General features: G+C 45.1%; 1 protein-coding gene across 1 annotated transcript in view; it reads right to left on the reverse strand.

The window, feature by feature from the left end:
• The window catches only part of CEP89 (centrosomal protein 89), a 126,119-nt gene that overhangs the window by 70,802 nt on the left and 32,710 nt on the right, over window positions 1–22,607 (reverse strand). The window contains exons 9-10 of the mRNA XM_066583931.1: window positions 13,932–13,982; window positions 11,650–11,733 (exon numbers count right to left, since the gene is read on the reverse strand). Coding sequence (XP_066440028.1) covers window positions 11,650–11,733; window positions 13,932–13,982 — 135 coding nt within the window. The remainder of the gene's footprint in view (window positions 1–11,649; window positions 11,734–13,931; window positions 13,983–22,607) is intronic.

The raw sequence follows: 22,607 nt of genomic DNA on the forward strand, positions 1-22,607 counted from the left end.
CCATCTGAATATATCTTGAGGGTGGAGTTTAACATGGAGGTCTAGTACCGCACCGCAAAACTATAAGAACACTTGCATGTACAAGAAATGACCCCCCCCCCCCCCCCCCCCCACACACACACACCCAATTAACATTGTCACTTCTTGGTAGATGGTCCTTCAGCTAGTGATGGTCCTAAAATGGCATCTATGGAAAAGTCTATATTGAAACTGCAGAAAATGTAGCATTTTCATCACTGAGTGCAGAATAAGCCTTGCGTTGAAGTTCCAGTGCCAATCTCCATCTCTAATGGCAAGGATCTGAGGAACGTCTGATCCTGGCATCTTAAAGGGAATCTATCATCATCTTTTAGCCCTATGAACTAAGCTTATGGGTTAAAAGTAGGTGAGCAAACGCAAAGAAAGAGGATCAGACACTGGGCCAAAACAGCCAAGGCACCGGCAGCCACAGCAACATAAGCGGTGGACCCGCATCGCTGCGACTGACATAACCACCATCTTGTGGACGGAGCTGGCGGACCTAGCGGTGAGAGGCCGAGAGAAGAGACCGCACAGAGACCCCCTACCTGGAGGAGAAAAGCAGCACTAGCAGCAGTAATCAGTTAAGTGCACTGGGGGGAAAGGGGAGAAAAGGAGCAGCAGCCATTCCACCCTATATAAATACGAAGCTAGAGAGTGAGACCCCCCTCCCTCACAATACCTAGAGGAAAGGCCAAAGAAACAGCCCCAGAATACCCCCCAAACAAAGGGGAAAAGAGGGCGTAAGGCCTGCAGAAGGCCCCCCACGGGGGTAGTGGCAGAAGGCCATCACTACTGAGAATAGAGACCAGGGCAAACACCACATACATAAGCCCTGCACCGAGTACACTGGTGAATCCAGCACTATAAAACATAGGCAGGCAACCGAACACGCCACCAAATACCTCTGGCAGAACAGCATGGGGCCTACCAGTCAAAACGCTGCAGCAGATAAATTAAAGGCATTTGCCAGAAGCGAAAATCGCAGGGACACAAGCTCCGATCCCATGCCACCGGCCCTGGGGGGGCTCACCTCATCTGATAAAGAACACCAACCCAAACCTAACAGAGGGGACAGTTCAAACCCTACAACAGCTATCCGAACAGCTACTGACAGCAATTCAGACATCCACGACTACTCTTACCAGTAAAATTTATGAAGTAAAAATGGATGTAAGCCTCCTTAGACAAGACCTTCAAAACCTAAGAGAAAGAGTCACAACTACGGAAGATAGAATATCCACACTAGATGACACCGTTTCCCCAATGTCAGCCGCAATAAGAGACCTTACACAGAAAGCCGACTACTGGAGACAAAAAGCGGATGACCTCGAGAACCGTTCGCGATGCAACAATTTGCGCATAGTCGGCTTACCAGAACGAACCGAGGGACAGAGACCCGAAGAATTCCTAGAGAAATGGCTCCGCGAACTTCTCCCCAATGCAGAACTATCGCAGGTCTTTGTCATCGAACGGGCTCACCGAGTGCCAATGAAGCCACCCATACCCGGTGCCCCACCCAGACCTCTACTAGCAAAGCTACTCAACTCCCGTGACAGAGATATTATTCTGCAAGCTGCCAGAAAAGGAGGACCTCTACGCCACCATAACGCCACAGTGTCCATCTTTCCGGACTTCTCGGCAGACCTCCAAAAGCAAAGAGCCTCATTCTTCAGCATTAAAAGGCAACTTAGAGATCTGCAGCTCCCGTACTCCATGATGTACCCAGCACGGCTACGAGTGATAGACGGAGATCGCACCTGTTTCTTCACTTCACCATCCGAAGCAGAAGAATGGTTAACCACCAGACGACGACCAGAAAGACTAACGTATATCAAAAACCTAACCATTTTTTGTCCTCCTTTAGGTGACGGGACTTCCATACCAAATATAAAGAGCCCATCAAAACCGCCTAATTGTGCTGCAGGCCGCTAGCCTGGAGGGGAAACACCCCCTTCAGGCTACCCCTGGCAATAACCGCCCCACGTCCACCTCTGTCCCCCCCTCTCCCCTTCTCCCCCCCCCTTACTCCCTATTCTCCCCCCCCCCTACTCCCTATTCTCCCCCCCCCTACTCCCTATTCTCCCCCCCCCCTACTCCCTATTCCCCCCCCCCCCCCCCAATTTTTCCTGTTCCCCTCCGCTCTCCCGAAAGGGAGTCCACCTAACTAAAATACAATACGACATGGTCGGTTCACACTACTGTGCCAATAATCAAACAAAACCACAAGTATAGCGATGATGAAGCTATGCTAAGTTGGTTACCCCGAGTTAAATTAGCCACAAAAACTAACACAGCGAGGTTATAATCAATATTCAAAACCTGTTCAGTTACAAGTTGTTGTAAGAGTTATAAGTTAGTAGTACACTACCATAATGTTTCTAAAGTGTATGCATCAGAAGCTTAATGTCTCTTATATAAATGTACTGAAGTGCGATTGCATAGCAGGTAATGAGGATGAGGTGGGGCGTGATGGGGGGTCTCCTAGCGACCAGAATGACATAAATAATTTCATCCGGGCCCAATTAAACCATCTTTGCCAATGTCGCTGAGATAACCTTTTTGTCCTGGAACGTCAGAGGCATGGGATCTCCCAGGAAGCGAGCCATAATAAACTCCTTAATACGCTCCTGGCGACCACATGTATTATGCCTGCAGGAGACCCAACCTCACGCCCGAAACCTCTAAATGCCTGTCGAAGCCGTGGGTCCAGTGGTCAGCACACTCATACCACACATCATACTCCAGGGGGCTGTCTCTACTGATAGAAAGGTCCCTCAGATGGGAGGTAGAACAATTGAAAAGAGATCCAGAGGGCAGATTCATTTTCGTAAGAGCCAAAATAAACAATGAATCATATGTATTCCTATGTTACTATAACCCACCAACAACGTCAACAACCCTTCTGGCAGATCCTATGTTACTATAACCCACCAACAACGTCAACAACCCTTCTGGCAGAAGGCATACAATTTGCCTCATTCACACCAGATGCAACGACTATCTATATAGGGGACATGAATATGGTTATGGACCCACACCTGGACAGATTTGGAGGGGGTGCTCGGGGGTCGGGAGATGGAAGCCCGACTCGCCTGGCCTCTATGATCTCGGTGGCGGGATGGCTGGATCTATGGCGAACATTCCACCCCCACCAGCAGGAGTTTTCTTGCCATGCAGCCCATAATCATGCATTGAGCCGAATAGACTATATATTTGGATCCCCCCTATTATTTGCAAAAATAGAGTCCATAGAATTTCTCCCAAGAGGGGTCTCAGACCACTCACCGATCCGCATGGTTCTCAAAAACCCAGGCCCCCCTGTAATTAGGAAGCAACGAATACACCCGTTCTGGCTCTTGCTGCTTGGCCCAAATGACCGAATAGTAGACCAAATTCAAATATACTACGAGGCACACAAAGCAAGCCAGGATAGGATGCTGGTGTGGGAAGCCTTTAAGCCATACCTTAGAGCAGACCTGGGCAAAGCACGGCCCGCGGGCCACATCCGGCCCGCTGAATAGCTCGGACCGGCCCGCAAAGAGTGTCCTGGTGACTCACCAATGAGTCCGGTGTCAGCAACGGGAAGCAGCGAAACTATGCACTCCGAAGCCTTGTCCATTTTGTTCACTTCTGTGCTGTGCTAATAGTTATTCAGGCCTTACTTATTCAAGCACCTCTACCAATGACGTAGGCTTGAATAACTTTATTAAACAGCACATAAGTTAACAAAATGGACAAGGCTTCTGGCCGCAAATCGGGCGGCTGGAATACGGCCCCATTAAGGCAATGTGCATGGAGCCTTCGTATGTTGGTCTGGCCCTCTAAAACCATTCCAATTTCTCATGTGGCCCCATGGGAAAATTAATTGCCCACCCCTGCCTTAGAGGATGCTTTAAATCCTCAATCTCCTTCATTAAAAAAAATGCAGCTAAAGAGGAAGAACAGTTAGCGCAACAATGCCAACAACTAGAAAAAGAATTTATAGCCGATCCCTCAAATGCTAAAAGAGATAAATGGCTACAGGTAGGTAGAGAGTATCTGATGCATTTGAAAAAAAAGGCTCAGAGGAAATTATTCCTCACCCGCCAGTCCTTTTTTGAGCTAGGTAATCAGTCCAGTAAATTGCTAGCATATATGGCCCGACAAGAGACTACTTCCCCGGCCATATTAAGGATTAAATCAACCGAGGGCACAATACTCACAAACCCCAAAGATATACTAGAAAGATTTCAACAATTCTACCACGACCTATACCAGTCCCAGATTAACTACACCCCAACAGAGCTAGAGAATTACCTAACCAACATAACATTTCCAGTAATACAAGAAACACATAGATCCCTTTTAGATGGCCCTGTCACAATAGAAGAAATACAGGAGGCAATGGAGGACATGGCAAAAAATAAGACCCCGGGTACAGACGGCATACCAGTAGAAGTTTATCTTCAGTACAGAGAGGGAATAACAGTGCAACTACTTTCACTATATGAGGATATATTTGAGAAAGGACACCTTCCAGAGTCGAAGCTAGAGGCCAATATAGTCCTTATACTAAAGCCTGAAAAGAACCCGGAGGAGTGCGGGTCGTACAGACCTATCTCCCTCTTAAATACAGACTATAAAATCCTTACCAAAGTACTGGCTTCCAGGCTGAACCAAGCAATTAAGGATATCATACAGCCAGACCAATCCGGATTTATTCCGGGAATGTCCACATCAGACAACATTAGAAGGACGCAGGTAATCACATAGGTCGGACGGAGGTGGAGAGAAAACTGGGCCCTGGCCTCATTGGATGCTGCCAAGGCATTTGACTCAGTGGAGTGGCCATATTTGATGGAGGCACTGCGGAAATTTGGGTTTGGGGAGCCGTTCATCAGGTGGGTCTCTATCCTGTACAGTGCACCGACGGCGAGAGTAGTGGCAAATGGCCTAATCTCCGCCTCCTTCCCACTCCACAGGGGGACCCGACAAGGCTGCCCACTTTCCCCCCTCCTATTCGCGATTGCCATAGAACCTCTGGCCCTAAAAATTCGACAACACACACTGTATAGGGGGATCCAGATTGGACCTAGAGAAGACAAGATAGGATTGTATGCGGATGACATAATACTCTACATGTCAGAACCCCAAAGCACCCTGCCATTGGCCATTTCCCAGATAGACGAATTCGGGAATTTCTCAGGCCTACGTTTCAACTGGCAGAAGTCTACCCTTATGCCGCTGAGAGAGGAGGAGTGGAGGACGGGGGAGGTATACCACAACCTGCAAATTGTCCCTCAATTTAAATACTTGGGGATCTACATTACTAGAGACCACACCCAGAGCTTTGATCTAGACATCGCACCCCTAATAACAACCCTGCAATTAAAACTGAAAGCCTGGAGCCCCCTGCCATTATCGGTAGCAGGTAGCATAAATCTTATTAAAATGATAATTCTCCCCAAATATCTATACCGGCTAGAACATGCAGAAATAACTATAACACAAAAATTCTTCAAAACAACTAACTCATTCATAACATCGTTTGTTTGGGGGAAAGCTAGAGCTAAACTCCGTATGGAAACCCTACAAAAACTCAAAGAACTAGCAGGAATGGCACTACCGGACTTCAAAATATATTACCTGGCGGGACAAGTCAGATATATACGCTATTGGCTGTCGGGCGCCTCTCTCCCGAACTCCGAGCACCACCTGATGTACTTCCTCTTGGAGGCATCCCTTTGGATCATCCTGGAAAAACCAGGACTGTTGACGAAACAAATGCTGCCCATTCACAGACTCGCAACAAGTGTCTGGAGGGCATGTAAGAAACTGACGGGGCGAGAAGAAACCCCCTTGGAAACCCCCTTATGGAACAACAGAGCGCTGCCGCATTTATTGAACCTACCAGACAGACAATTTTGGTTAAATCTGGGAATTACCACATTGGAACACCTATATATTGATGGGACACTAGTCTCCTTTGAGCAATTGCAACAAATATACCAGGTACCCAGAACAGGATTTTTACAACTCAGACACTCATTGACAGCGCAATTCCCAGAACCCAGAAGACCCTTCTCCACATACCCACTAATAGGTATACTGCGCACACAGGGCCCTAGGGGCCTAATCTCGACGTTATATACCCATCTGCTATACTCTAAGATCCCCAATACACAAATGGTGGTGCTGGAAAGATGGAGAGAACTTATCCCAACACTGACTTATGAGGACTGGGAGATCGCAATGGCTGGGAACACCGGAGTCTCACCAGCCGCAAACAACAAACTAACCCAATTATATATCCTGCACCAATGTTACCTGACACCAACTAGACTCCACAAAATGAACAGATCAGTTACCAGTCAGTGCCACCAATGTCGCGCAACAAACGCAAACTTTAACCACCTAATATGGGGATGTCCGATGGTATACACGTATTGGGAAGAGGTCACAGAGTTCCTAACCCAACTGATGGGAATACCAGTACCGCTGGATCCAGCAATGTGTCTGTTAGGGATCATAGATGAGGAACAATGGCAACACTATGATAAAATATTCCTTACTAAAGTATTATTCTATGCCCGCAAAGTTATAGTGCTACGATGGATGGACAGGCGCCCCCCCGACAATTACAAAATGGCAGAGTATTATCAATACCATCCTACCATACGAGAAAATAGTTCACAAAAACAGGAAATATCCTTAAAAATTCGACAAGGTATGGGGGATTTGGTGCGGGACAAACAAACACAAACTTCACACAAGAAATGTTCCAAAATTTATTAAGACAAACCCCACCCAGGCTCGGCAGGAAAAAAGAGTAACAATGCTACGAACATTACAGATGTACGTATTAAGATATGTTGGGTAAATATAGAGAAAATGTAACGTATTTGAGTACCGAACACTGATACCAAAGAGCTTTCTGATGTATGCAAAGTTAAAGTACTTGTTAGTGTATGTAATACACACTGTTTAAAAAGTTGTTTATTCATGCAATGTACAAAATATATACTGCTCAATAAAACGAGTAAAAAAAAAAAAAAAAAAGTAGGTGAGCAGCTGGGATGCGTTATACTTGTACCTGCCCTGTTGTTCCACCAGTGTGAGCGTTGGAAATTGACGCTTAATGCACTGAATGGCGCTGCCAAGTAGTCTGCCTGTTCTAATTTTAAAACGAGCGGACTACTTGGACCGCCCTCAATGCACTGAGCGGTGGTTCAACGGGGAAGGGAATATAACATGTACATCCCCAGACTCCGCGGGTCACCTATTATTAGTCCATAAGATTAGCTCATAGGGCTAAAAGCAGGTGACAGAGTATCTTTAACTCCTTGATTGCCACTGTCAAGAGAGACTCTGTTGTGTCAAAGGGAAACTCCAACGAGGGACTCCAGTGACACAATCATGCAGGAAGCCCTAGGAACCTTGAAAGGACTGCAGGGTCCTGACCGAAACTGTGCATATTCCCTGCTTATTGCATTTCTTGTGAGCGTATTCTGCTCTTTGTATTACCTGAATAAAAAATACAAGTAAAATACGGATTGCAAGTACGCCTGTGTGAATGAGCGCTAAGCCTGCTCTTTGGGCATACTAAGTGTTGTCCAAGAACAGTTTGTGTCATCGTGACACCGATCATCACCGATCATAATGTATTAGCACACAGGAGCACAAAAAAATACATTATAAGGAGAAAAATAAAGACGTTTGGCGTGGTCACACCTGCGTTGTGGAGTCTCGGCTGCAGATTCTAGCAAAACAGCTAGAAAAAAAAAATTGCATTTTTGGTTCTGGTAAAGTGGCAAAAACCCCATAACCTCAGTCTGTCCATGGGGTCCGCCTGGCGCAATTCAAGTCAGTTATGTGATGGATCTGTCACCAGTTTGCATTTTGTTTTTCCATTCCTATGGCGGAATAGAGAAAAAAATTTACACCGATGGGGGAAAAAAACTGTCCAAATGGGGAGGGAAACGGCATCTAATAACAAAGGAAGCGTCACTCACTTGATCAATCCCCGGTCGCTGAGCATCACCGCTCTGATTGTCTTGTGGGCTTTGCAGTGGTAACATGACCTTTGGAGCGGCTGTGGATTTATCAGGTGGCCAATGGTTCTCTTGTTAACATATAGCATTTCTCACTTTTCTGTAATCTCAGTTTTTAAAAAAATTACAAATAGGGGAAAGGGTTTTGCGTAAACTTTTAATATCCTTTATTTCCTACAATAGTAAAATATTTTTACTTTTTAAGCTTCCTGAGAGGCTTGTACCATATACTGTGGTACTTTAGTAAGAGGGAAAAATTTTTTTTTTAAAAAGTGGAAAAAAAATGATTGTAAGAATTAAAGGATATTAAAACTTTAAACAAAACTCTTTCCCCCATTTGTAATTTAAGAAGAAACTGCAAAACACTGAGATTACAAACCAACCTTGTTATATGTATACATATATACACACACACACACACACACACACACACACACACACACACACACACACACACAGCAATGAGAATTGCTATATATTAGGAAAACTTTATGATGTTCCTGCAGGAAACGTGATAGCAGGACAACACCTCGTGATTCCATTACGGAAGGCAATTTGGGACCTCCTATCACCAATTGGGCCATTTAAATGCTGCCGTCAGAATATAAAGCAGCATATAAAGGGTTTACAGCCGTGATCAGCGTGAACTCCAGCATCAATCACGTATGAAGCGGGCTTGGCTTCCGAGCATGCACAATATTAATGCCATGCGCACAAGACGTACATGTACGCCCTGAAGCATCAAGGGGTTAAAAGAGTACCTGTCATGTTCTCACATCAGTGGGGCTAACTGCATAACTTTACAGCCAAGGTCCTGCTAACTCCAACAATGCCGTTCTTTTATTTACACTTACCCCTGTTGCCTCATACCGGCTCATCTTAGATTCGGCTCCAGATGCGGTCAAAGTGTCAAGTGTGAGGTCCACACTGCTCACTGTTAATCAAGTCAAAAGACACCCCTTGACAGCAAGTGGTGGAGACCGCCCACTTGACACATTCACAGTGCAGGGAGATTAATCTAAGAAATGCCTATACTGGGGAACACGGGTGAGTAAACAAAAATACATTTAAGCTCTGCAACCGACCCCCCCTGACAACGAGGACACGGCAGGTTCTCTTTAAGGCCCAAATGGGCTTGGTGATTAATGGGCAATGAATAGAATCAGGTTGCAGAAATAGAAGTATAAATATCGGCACTCCGGCTAATGGCGGCTGTGTAGGATGTGAAGCGACGCGGCGATCTAAATCCTAGATTTGCTTGTGGTTTCGTGCTTCATTATACTCAGTCAGGTGGGAAAAGAAAGCCTTTCCAATCAGTATCAGAATCCCACAATCTCCTCGCCGACGGCTTTTAAGTCACTGAACCTCGAGTCATTTCCACATTATTAGGTTCTATAAATCCATATGAAGAGGAATAGAAGTATCTCAGCGGCGAGCGAGATGGCTGAGATGGACATTAAGGATCAGTAACTAACTAGAAACATGGTGTTTAACCCTTTACTACCCTCTGGGTGCAGGAAACCTGCGCAAATACTGGCGCTACTGGATGTCTTATCGGTAGAATGAAATATATGGGTCTGTTGCTTATAGAATATATCTACAAAACATCTGTTAGGGTGCATTCGCACTCGCCAAACGGGAACATTATTATGCCGTGCAGACAAAATATTGGCACAATTTGCAGCAATTTAGGTCATGCGCCTTTTTTGGACCAATGGGAAAAACTGTCTGAAATGGTCAGCACATAACAAATGTGCCCATTGCATGTAAGATAGTTTATTGGTTTAATTTACACGAGAAACTGTTGTATTTTGACTAGTAAATAAGCCCTTTAGTGTTGCTGCTTTTCTGTATGTGTGAAAGCCCCCCCACTGTACAACCTCTGTATACCCACTACCGCCACCATTACCACGATGCTGAACATACATTACATGGCTGCAGTGATGTGTCCTGTATCAATGGCTCTAGTGCTCACCGACAACACTGCGTCTGTATAGCCAACATAGAGCCATACATTTTGGGAAGGGGTGAACCTTAAAGCTGTCGTTTGCACCCAACCCAGTTTCCGGTCTGTAAATTCTCGTTCTTCCCCATTCTTCTGTTCTGCCGTTTGCAATCCACTATAAGGGAGGGGGCATATAGCAAGCTTAGCATTCTGCCAGTAGTTCACTGTTCTGACTTCCACTATAATGTGTGTGTGTAAACCTACACAGACACAAACCCACACGTTATAACAGCAGGAAAGGCAGAGACTGTGGAGATCGTTATCACAGTGTCTGCAGCGCTGTCAGCCTGTGAAGATAGCTCCTCCTAAAGTTACAATTGTCCATTTGTCCTTGGCACAACAGAAGCTCTGCACCTAACAACAGACAATGCATTGCAGAGAAGCCAGAAGGGAGACCCCTAGTGGCAGCCACTATTAACAATATTTAGTGGTAAAGCAACAAAATTTTTAATACAAGTATATTACAGAAATGATGAGGCAGACAAAAGATCAGCAAGAGTTGTCTGAAAAGTTACTGCCCCTTTAAGAAGGAGTAAATCTCTAAAGGGTTAAACAATCAATCTAAAGGTTTGACAAATGTAATTTTCACCAACAAACAAGAGAAAGGCTCATCAGACATACAGGATCGGTGTGGCAAGACTGTGTCATCTTTCCACACTTTATGCTATTTTTCGATTTGCACACGTGCCACCTAGTTGGATACGGCGCCCCCTGGGTACTCTGCATTACTGCGACAATACGAGGGCAGTGCTGGTTAAATGGCATCTGATTGAACGGGCTGTGTTGCCTGTACAGGGAAACTACATAGAAAACTCTACTGGGCATCAATAAAGAGGTTGTACCAGAATTTCAAGTTATTCCTTATCCCTGCCAATCTAAAGAGCGGGACTCCCATGTCCCGCTCTCCTGTCACTGCAGGGGTCACGTCTCCCTCCACAGTGCCGTCAGTCTGAATGGAGCGCTGGCCGTCCATGCGTGGTCACCGTTCCATTCATTTCAGTGAGGCTGACGGAAATACCCGAATGGCTGCCGCTGGGTGTCTTCGCAGTGACAGTGAATGAGGCGCTGGAGTACTTGTGCAACCAGCTCTTCATTCAGTCTCTTCCTCACTGTGAGGAGGTGGTGGTGGGGGGTTGCAGTAACCTTACAGTGAGGAGAACGAGGGACATGGGACCCCTGTTCTTGAGATATGCGGGGATCTCAGTGAGAATTCCATGATCAGCAAGTTGTACCCTATACTTTGCGGGATGACAATTGTCAACTCGTTGTGTGTGGTACTGATAATAAGTCCCATTCACTGTAATGGAGCTCAGCTGTAATACCAGACACTATCCATGGTCGGCAGTGGCGCCGTTTTCTGGAACAGAGTAGCCAAGATTTTCTAATCCTGGACAACTTTTTAAGCAAGTACCGAATGTTTGAAAAGAAGTCTGTATGGGCTTAATCACACAGCGCAGCCAAATTCCGCTTTATTGGTTGTGTGCTGTGCGGTCAAAAAATGGTTTTGAAATACGTAAACAGTTGTCTGTGTGAATAAACCCTAGAATGAGAACTTCACGTAACGTCACTGCATGCTAGTAAATTACAACTCACCTCCACTGCCAGGATCAGGTTATCCTTCTCATTAATTCTATCTTCATATGCCAGTAACAATGGGGACAGATATTTCATATCCAGCTGCAAAGAAATACATGAGTTACTAAACGTTATTGATGGATTAAACTGCGCCAAATCTTACTTCTTGTATCAGCTGGCTGCTAAAATATGGAGCTAAAGGGAACCTGTCATCACCTAGAAGCAGTATAGAAAGTCCGGCTGAGGTACAAGAAAGTACGGCAGCCCTGGAAACTGGCACTCAGCCTGTGCAATGGGCTCATCTAAGCAGTCAGCGGGCGCATGCACACTCTTCTTGATTGGTGTGCGCACGCACTGACCGTATAGGTGAGACCGATGCGCTGACTGACTGCCAGTTTCCATGGCTGACAGTGAGGTAACTGGGAGCCAGGTAAATACAAAATACCCATTCCTGGATCTCAGCCCTGTTCTGTAAGCCCATAAACTTAGTTTATGGTGCTTATAGTTGATGACCGGTTCCCTTTAAAGCCAGCCTCAGGTCCTGCGAAAATACCTCTTATTGGCATTCTCCATCAATTCCAGGTCCCACTTTCAGTTGTCCAAAATTACCACCACAATCTTCTCACTACCCAATGCACACCATGTGCTACTCTCTGATTGGCTGCTGCCAGTCAGGTAAGCATCACTGACCAGTCAGAGAGCAGGCGTAGTGAATCGGTAGACCAACACTACCAATGCACTGCGGAAATTAGGTGGTCGAAAGATTGTGGCAGAATGACTAAAACCAGAACCCTGTGCATCAGAGGGACAAAGGTACAGAAGAACAGCAGCAGGTAAAGCACACCTGTCATCTGCTCCCAGGATAGAATGTTGTCCCAGAAGTCTTGCTTTAATGGTGCGTTCACATGTAACTGATTTGGTGCAGATATTGTTGCAGATTTGTAGCAGATTTCACCCCCTTCAATAGGAATTCATTTAGAAGAGTGAAATCTTCTGCAGATCTGCACAAGAATCTGTACCAAATCAGCTACATGTGATCACACCCTAATTCAAGAAGAGGACCTGATCAAGGCCTCAAACCCCACTACATGGAAATGCTACTAACTGCTGTGAGATATGTAAACTTAGGGGCCGCACCCAGAAAGATAATTAGATAGGATCCAATCCAGACACATTAAAGGTCACTTTGGTAAACATGGATGAACAGAAGTTTTAGCATCTAAACTGCAATTCTCAATATCAATCTATGAAAAGGTCAACGGAAAGTACGCCAGCTCTAGTCAGGAAAGTGTCCAATAACATGACAGGCTGATGAGTGATGAAGGAAGGCATCATCGGCTTTCTCTAACATACAGACCTTTTATATTTGACATAAACAAGGATTCGGCAAAATTGAAATCGGTCTTCCCATTCTGTTAACTTCTGCCTAGCACAGACAAAGCTGACAAAAGTTGCCGTCCTCAGGAGTCACAGCTGCAGGGCTGCCGCTGTCGACTGTCAGTCGCTTCAAACTGCTCTTAGCTGCTTGTTTGTGGCTGGAGGAGTACGGGGGTTGGGGGTCCCCTTGCTGATCAGACGGATGCTCAGCGATTCGGCATGCATCACCAATACAGTTGATAGGTGGCAAATGCTTCTGGTATACCCCTTAAGGGTGCATTCCCACTGGTGATTTTTACATGCGAGATGTGACCCATTGGATTATGGTCAGATATCGCGCGTGAAAATGACTGATTGATTTAAATTATTTAAAATCATAAGAGCAATTTTTCTCTCGGATTGGTGGTTCAAGATAGAAAGATCGCTGCATGCCCTACTTTGGTTGATACTTGTGCAAGAATCAGCCATTCTTTCCTATGGCAGGCGGAAAAAAAAAAAAAAAATCTCATCGCACTTGTATGTAAATGTAAGTTTCACATGAGTGCAATGCGATTTCTATAGCTTTACTATTGAAAAAACGTGCAATTTTCAGTGCTCCCATATACCTGTACTGTATATACTTACCAGCTCCACTGCTGCTCCTGAACACGATGATGAAGCCCCTCATACCCATGTCAGACATCCAGCATTGGCAGATCAACACTACTGCCCTAGGGTGTGCATGTAGATGCTGTCAGGTGCATCAGTGACTTCACCATCATCCTCGGGAGCTGTACATGGACACACAATGTGCCGGACTATCAGGCAAAATCCTCTTACTTTAGCATTGTACCATTTTTGCTGCAAGATAGATTATCAATATTCCATGACTACTGCGAAGATTAAAAGGACTTTTTAATCACTGTTGTCTACCTAAAACTTACAAGCCACGGCAGCGGAGGTGCTCTTGAAGGTAATCCACCGATCCTCAGATTCTAAAAAAGGATTAAAAAAGAGAAAACAATTTAACCAAACCAATAAAAATAAATGACATAAATCTCAGATGATTGCCTGTTACATTGTGTTAGGGAAATGACAAATTAAGTATTATCAATTTGGTCTTAAGAAGTTTTGTTTAGATACATAGAAACTCATTTCTGAGAAGCAATTGGAATACTCTGAAGAAACCAACCACACACACTAAGGCCTCATGTCCACAGCTGTGTCGGACTCTGCCAGCGGAATATTGCAGCGGAGTCCGACACGGCCCCCTAAAGACCCCATACTCACCTCTCTGGATCCGCCGTGGGAGTCCCGTCCGGCGAGCCAGCGTGCATGCTTACAACGGAAGTATCACGTGACGGACGGCTTTCATCAACTACAATGGAAGCTGGCCGCGCGTTTTTCCGCAAGAATTAAAACATGCCGCGATTTCTTTAATGCTGCGTAGAATTCCGCAGCGTGAACATTGGCAGTTCAATAGAACCTAATAGCTGCGGGATAACGCCCCGGATTTCCACTGCGTGAAACGCGGCAGAAATCTGTCCTAAGAATGCAGTTTTGCCTTTGTATCTTACGTAATGAGAGCAGAGTGAAACAGTTTCTACCTAAAAGGGAATGATTTATCTTCAGCATGTGATCTTTTTATTCTCCAGAAGAAGAACCAGTTCAAATCAGCTCTACAATGATGATGTAGCACACTGTAAGGTGCAAGTCTATTATCATCCCCTAAACCATAAGCAGATGCCAGATAACATGGGAGCCTTGAGCTGAAATATTGGTAGAGAACAAACAAAGAGCATGTGCAAGGGTTATTGTTAATTGGTCGTATGCCAATAGGTTAAATGCTAGTAGATTGATACAAATTTAAGTTACAATTGGTTGTATATTATCACAAAACTTGCTATTTCTGCGATTGCCCCTCTGTAGGCTGTAGCTTTTCCTTTAAATACTTTTTAAAAGCTGAACAATATAATAAAGGAGAGTCAGCTTAAGGAACACCTTTCATGATATGTTATGTGTGTTGATTCTCTGAGCTCGTACTAACCACACCAAATTAGGCACCCACAGTATATCTAATAGCACAAATTTGCTAACAGAAATTGGTGCCAAAAAACTGGGACACAGAAGTAGTCTTCACCTTCTTCGGACCTCGAAGGGACTTCCATACACAGTAGAGATGGACAAATAAGAAGCTCCAACAAGGTGATTGTTACGTGTGTTGCTGGGAACTTTAGTTCTAAGCTTCTTAGCAGCACAGCTACAGGTGGTTGAGGGGTAATTGAGCTGGCTGGGTGTGGTAATCTCCAGCAGCCAATCCCCTTTAGCCTTCAGCACATATAAACCCAGCTCTTGTCAGTCTGAAGCTGGTCTTGTACTGTTTGGATGTATCTGTTATGTTCCCACTCAGGTCTGTTGCGTCTCTCTGCTTCCCTAATGACGGTTTGGACACCTGTAGTCCTGGTCTGCAGTACATGCAGCTCCCCTTTTCCTTCCCCCTTTACAGGTGCGGCCTCCAAACGTCTTATGTCTCTCTCTGTGTGTTAGTTGGGTCAGCTCGGTGGCTGACTGTCTATCCCCCCTGTATGACACATAGACTTGCTGTGAGTTCCATCTGTGTGACCTGTGCTCTGTTCTGTCCTGTTGCAGCTTGTTGTGTGACCTGTGTCTTGCTGGTTCATGTCAGTTTGTATGTTTATTTTCTGTCAGTTTTGTTGCAGCTTGCTATGTGAAGTGTGTTCTGTTCTGTCCTGTTGCAGCTGGACTCCTGGTTAGTGTTGGGACTAGCAGTTTAACCAGCAGCCGTGAAGTGGCCTGCTAGCTTCCATGTTTTGTACAAAATGTCAACTAATACCTGGTATTTATATATAGCTTATCATCTGCTATTAGGTTTGCATTCTGGCTGCTGTATGCTGTGATCCCTGCTCTGTGTGTCCTGTTGTTCTGTCCCTGTTATGTGGCATGTGTGTCTCCTGTTCTGTGGTGTGGTTCCTAGGATCAGCTAGGGCTAAGTTCCGAAGACCGCTGGACCGCCCTTTATTGGGGCAATGTCCCCGCTTAGGTAAGGCCATGTCATCCTCCCTTGTAGGACAGGGCCAGTTGCCTGTAACCCATGCGTATCCATCTCTTTTGGTCACGATCGTGTGGGCCCCGTGCTTAGTTTGCCCACATGATCGTAACATAATGCCCCCCCCCCTTTTGTAAGTGGGGGTGCATTATGTTGTACTATGTTCTGAGTATGTTACTCTGTTGATATGTTATCCTGCTATGTTGGTACACATGTATTCTGACCCCTAGTCCGGTGGTAGGCGGATGTAGGGCCCTGTCTGTCTAAGCCACCCAACCATTGGTTGTGGACGCCTGATTCCGGTTCCTGTATAGCTACCCGTCTGTTGGTGGGCGGACACCCGATCTGTATTCTGACCCCTAGTCCATCTGTGTATCCTTCTCCTCTTTGGTCACGATCATGTGGGCCCAGTGCTTAGTTTGCCCACACGATCGTAACAGTGATAAGTTTTATTCTTTCATCTAAACCACTTGTCCCTCTCTGGAATGATCCTCCCCATGTCAGTGTCAAAGAACTATGAGGTAGATATCTTGTGTGGTTTTTATGTTGTCTTTGAAGTAATGAATATAGATGCCTGACTGTTTGTGTAAGTGTTGACTTGGGACTAGGAACAGAGACTTGTTTTTACAGAAAGTATGTAATTATCTTGTAGCCCCCAGTTAGTAACCTGTACTGCCCTGACCGTTTGCCAAAAGAGGAGAAAGACGAAGGCTTTTAAGAGTGGAGAATGACATACAAACTTGAACATTAAATTGCACTTTTGATTGTATTAAAACTGTTGTTTTGTACATTCTTTGTGTGGTTAATAAAAGTGGTGCAAGACCAGAGAAAAGGGATACTCGACTGCTCTTTTCCTATAGGGAATACCTGTATTCTGTGTAGCGTGTGAAGAGGCTTGGCCCAGACCTATACAGTCTGCCAATGGTATATAAGTGTGCCAGCAGTGGAGGTCTTTCCCAATTACGAGAAGAGAAACAGGGTGAAACTGACCAGTGTTGTGAGTTGCGGGGAAAGGCCTGAGGCAAGTCATGGGGGACTCATTGGGAAAAGACAAAATCGGGGTCTCAGGAAGACCATGAGAAAAATTAGTAGAACAGAAAAGGTAAAGATGCAGTAAAGGGATGCGAGCGGATGTTGAAGACAGTAGGCATAAGTTCTGAGGAGTATCTGCACATTGAAAGATGGAAAACGTTTAACAGTGATAATTTCGGGATAATAGTTATACGAAAATGGCAAATAGTAGAAAGGAGAAATTCGGATGAAGTGATGCATGGTGGATATAAGGAGTATGCAAGTGGAAATCGGACAGGTGTTGTGTTCTGAGGATCGTCGTTGGCATCGGATGACCGACACTGGCCAAAACACGTCAAACTGCAGTAAGAGTTTTTCTTAGCTGTGTTTTGTTTGCTTTTGGCCATCGTGTAGCTGCGGTCCCAGTTTCTATTTTACATGGTAAGCTTATCAGTCTGTGTGAATGAATACATGTCCTCGCTGTTTGTGTAGTGTGGATTTGCAGTTCATGGGGGGGGCAAATTGTCTTACATTAGAGTCTGTGTATACCCAGTAGCTCCGGACAGATTGGTATGAACATAAGAGGGGGGCAAGTGTATTACACTCTCAATCTCCACATAGTACCATTGCCACACATGATTAACAGACTGTGGGTGTGGGTCTTAAGATGTAGACAGCATGCACCCACAAATTCAATAAACCGGACGTGCCTTGATCATATGCCTATACAAAGTTTATACTGAAAGTTGACTGAAAACGGTTATACAATTCTATTACTTGTCTAGAGAAAGTTAAGTTAAGTTTTCTTTGTTCTACTGGGGATGAGATTCATCAAAATCAGGTTTCCACGTTGAAAAACGACGTGGAGACCAAATTGTAATTCCCTAAGTGGAATTTGCTCATTGCCAGGGCTCAGTTCACACATGGATCCACTGAAAAAACCACGGCAGAAACACGCGGCATTTGAAGCCATTTTTAGAGGTGGAATTTGTGCTGAAAATTCTGCTGCGAATTCCGTTGTGTGACCATAGCTTAGGGTACGGTCACACGGGTCGGACTTGCTGTGGAACTTCTCAGGATTTCCAAAGCATTAAATCTGCCAGGCTTCTGTGGGTAAAATCAGCTTTAATAATTCATGGCTACTGTTGTAGATTTCCTATGTAGAAGATCTGCTGAGGATATCTGATCTCCAAATCCATAGGTACTGTTGCGGAATTTTAAATTTTGGTGCAGATTTTGGCTTCTCCATTGAAGTCTATGACAGAAAGCTGAAAGCTTTCACTGCTAAAAATTTGATACGCTCTGGATTAAAATTCCGCAAGTCAATTATCGTACTGATTTAGTGCAGATTTTTTCCATAGCATGTGGACAAGATTTTGAACATCTCAGCCACACTTCTGCTACTGTAAATGATGCAGATTTTCATTGGGGAAATCTGGCCCAAGTGAACATGGCCTCACAGCAAAAATCACCGGAACAACTGACATTCAATGGACCCCATTATAAGGGCTACTTCACATGTTTTTTTGCATAAGGTAGTCTGAATAAGCCCTAAGCCTATGGGACCCATCAGGGTTCTGTGCAACCCTTTGGAAACGGGTGTGTCCCACTGGCCATGACTCCATTTGTACTGGAAGTTGTGCAAGTAGAGTAACTTGGTTTTTGGATAAGGAAAATGCCAGGGAAACACACTGCGTGAAGAAGTGTTGACTGCAATACGAAGCAGAGAAGCGCAACTGCCTGCTGCTCCTCGCTGAGCCGCGCTGCCGACTTTCAGCTTCCACTGTCTAAAATTTTATGAAAACAAAAATCTTTTTAAATTCTGTCAAAATCCAGATTTACGGCTCGTTCTTGCGGCAAGTAGGAAAACTGTCTCCGAAATGTCCTTAGTCTGGAGCAACGTCCCACGGGGAGACCGATGTGGGAAGTGCTGTCAGAAGGAATTAGAAGGTGGCGTGGTGACGTAGCAGCGCGACGCTTCTGTACATGGCTTACTGATAGGGGAGCGTCAATCACAGTTCAGCGAGCTTTATGCATCCCTAAGAGACGGGAAGGAATCTGCAACTGAAGACTCTTCTGCAGACGACTTCAATAACAGCTCCGCTCCCCAGTTTGTTGTGTAGTTGGGATTTTAATATATTTAGTGACTTTTTCAATCAAAATACGACAAAGCGGGAAGTTTTATGCATGTTACCAACATTTTCGATTCTAGCCTTGTGTAGGTCTGTGGATATCGTGATAAAAAAGTCCCAAATATTAAGATTTTTAAGTTCATCTTAAAGGGATTGTAGCCGAATAGACTTTTATCACAGGTAATAAAAGTCTGATCGGAGGGGGTCTCACCGCTAAGATACCACCAATCTAGAGAATGGGGGTCCCGTGTCTTCCTCACTGCGATCTCGCTGCAGCTAGCTGTAGTGATATCAAACTAAATGGAGTAGCGGTCGCACATGCGTGGCATCACTTCATTCATGTCAATAGGGCTGATGGAAATAGCACAAATGCTCAGTTATCTCTGGCAGTCCCATTGTAGATGAACGAAGTGTCAATGTGCAGGTGCGACCGCTGCTCCATGCAATCTCCTCCTGAGGGGCAATGCAGTAAGCCCGAAGAGAGGAGACACAGGTACCCCTGTTCTTGGGATTGGTGAGGGTCTCAGTAGTGAGAACCCCACTTATTAGACTTTTATCACTTATCCTATAGCTAGGTGCTAGCTATTCTGCTACAACCCCTTGAAAGGCATTCTTTTTTTAGTTCGTGCTAACAGGCAGCTTATACTGTATATTACAGGGGTTTTCCAATTAAAAAAAAAACAAACATTCACCATTCCTGAGGGTCCAACCTCCCATCCTGAATGACCCATGTGAATAACGTAGCAATGCGCATGCATAACCACTGCGCTACTCACTTCTATGGGATGGAGGAAGGTTGCCAATAACATTGATCTCCCTCCATTACCAAAAGAAAAAGAATAGCAAGATGGAAAGCTTCTTTAAACATTTTCTAGGAACACATGCAACTTATCGCTACACTATATATTAAATATATATAACCAATATAGCCGCGATCTGACAAGCAATCTATCAAGCTTCTAGGCAATCTGCAACGGCAGCCCTGGGGCTCGACAGTCATGGCAACCCGCAATCTCATTGCAGACAACTGTGTGGGACCCCCAAACATCAATCAAGGCATTTAAATGCCACTGTCAGAATTTACTGCGGAATTTAAAGGGTTAACAGGCTGTTCGCAGGTGGGTGTCAGCTGTAAGAAACAGCCGACACCTGCAATGTATGGAGAGGAATCAACCCCCAATCCCCATCCATACAAACCTCTAACCTCCAGGGTATAAATGTACATCCTATAGAGTTAAGGGGTTAATGGTGGGATGCAAAATGCAATTTATGAGGAGAGGTGTATTTTCAACTAAGGATATAAGTGGCGCTATACACCATGTTCCAAATTATTATGCAGATGCCATTTGTATTTGTCTTCCCCTGCAGACAGTATGTACAAGGATTGATTATCCCCGACAGTTTTATTACAATGTGGGTGTTCTTACTAGTGGAAGGACCGATGATGGCGATGACTTTTTTTATATTGCGAAATGAACACTAAATATATTGTTCCAATTCTGCAGATTCAGTGTTTGCGCCCATAATGACATTCATCTCATTTCCAACATAAATCTGTTATTTGCTGTATTCACGGATTTTGTAAGAAATAAACAGACCATAAAACCAAAAGTTTATATTTCTAGATTTAGCTCCACATCGATAAAGGAGCCCTTCTTTGAGCACTTGTACAACAGTCTTATTCACCGAGCTGCTAAGTCCATGTGTAGTTTCTGCTTGTAGTTCTTGTATTGCCTCCCAGCTCTGCTGGTTTGATGTATACAGACACCCACTGGTTTCCAACAGGGCTGAGGTCAGGAGAGGATGGTGGCAAACTAGGATTATCTTCTTCTCTGCCAGGCCAGGAGTCACTGGGTCTCTGCAGCCTGGGACGATGCATTGTCTTGTATGAACATGAATTTGTTTTAGAAGGCACGATTCTTCTTTTTACACCGCGGCAGAGAATGCTCAGATAGGAACTCCATGTAGCGTTTATTTTTACACCCTCAGGGACCCTAAAAGGGTCCTACCATCTCCATTCCCAATACTCCAGCACAAAACATCCGTCCACACCTCCCTGCTGACATCAGTCTTGTGGGAACAGGGTGGCTGCTGAACAGCACGGGGTAGTTAGTCATTCTGTGAATGGAGGAAGAGCGCCGGGGATCTCTTTCAGCCACCCGCCCGCCTACAGTTATTGTAATCAGGTGAACGAGGCGTTAATCAGATTCTTCTTAAAGGAGTATTTCCAGGTTGTATAACAAATGCATTTCACTAGAATATTCCAACACTCTACGATCCATAGAAGCCCAACCTCTTGGGACTCCACCAATCCTGAGAATGAAGGGGCGGCAGTGCTGGCGTACGGATGCACCCCCTTCATTGGTTTTCTTTGCACAGTGGCATCCAGGCCAGCAATTGAGCTCCGTTAAAGTGAATGAGGACGGCTGCAACTCCCACTGCAGCTTGTGGCAGGGAAGCCAATACACAGAGAGAACTTTTACAGGGGCGCTACACTGTGTCCCCTTCATTTGTAAGATCAATGGGGGTCCCAGAGGTCCTACGCGATATGCCATCACTACATAAGATGGGAAAACCCCTTTAGCTTACATATAGGTAGAGAATCTCTTTAATACAAGTTACTATACTGCCCCCTAGCTGTACCATTATTACATTACAGCGTCAGGCTGAGGTTACAATCTATTTATAATGAAGACTCAGAATGAATAGTTGAGTTGAAGGATGCGGTTCAGAGCGGTGTCTCTCGGTTCCTGTATAATGCAGGTTACATTCCACTTAACGTACGGAGTTTCTGCATTATTCATTGCTGTAAGCCGCTGCACAAGCTGCATGGGGAGCGCGGCCAACGCTCAGCTGCGGCGAGAGGGAGGGCGCACGGCCAATACGGGGCGCAGACACTCCACGGACACGATGGTCCTCCGGCCTGGACGTAAATGTCCCTTCATAGAGAAGATGACAGGAAGCCACATGATGTGGAGTAAATACTTGACACAAGCTGGAAGACGATCGGAACTGAAGGGGAATTTAATAGGGCAGAAAAGGTTTTTCCTCCAGTGGAGATAATGCTGGATTATAAAGTTACAGCTACGACTGACCCCGACAATCCCATCGGATGCGGGATTTATGCTGCGACGATGACACAATATTGAACTCCGAGGAAAGGCGCTTACAAGCTCATACATCTGCAATGTTAGGAGAATTCCTATCTCCCAATCAGGGCATCTCGCTTCACGCCTTTTAGCGCTAAGTCACAATTATCTATAGTAAATTCTAAAAAAAAACCCTTTACTGAACGGCCACTTTATTAGAGCCCCCATCTAGTAGCACTAGACTCCTTTACCTTTCAGACCCCCAGTAGTTTGTTACGGCATACATTCCACTAAGTAATTAAAGGGGTTGTCCCGCGAAAC

The sequence above is a fragment of the Eleutherodactylus coqui genome, chromosome 11 (assembly GCF_035609145.1).
Source record: "Eleutherodactylus coqui strain aEleCoq1 chromosome 11, aEleCoq1.hap1, whole genome shotgun sequence".
NCBI classification, from domain to species: Eukaryota; Metazoa; Chordata; class Amphibia; order Anura; family Eleutherodactylidae; genus Eleutherodactylus; species Eleutherodactylus coqui.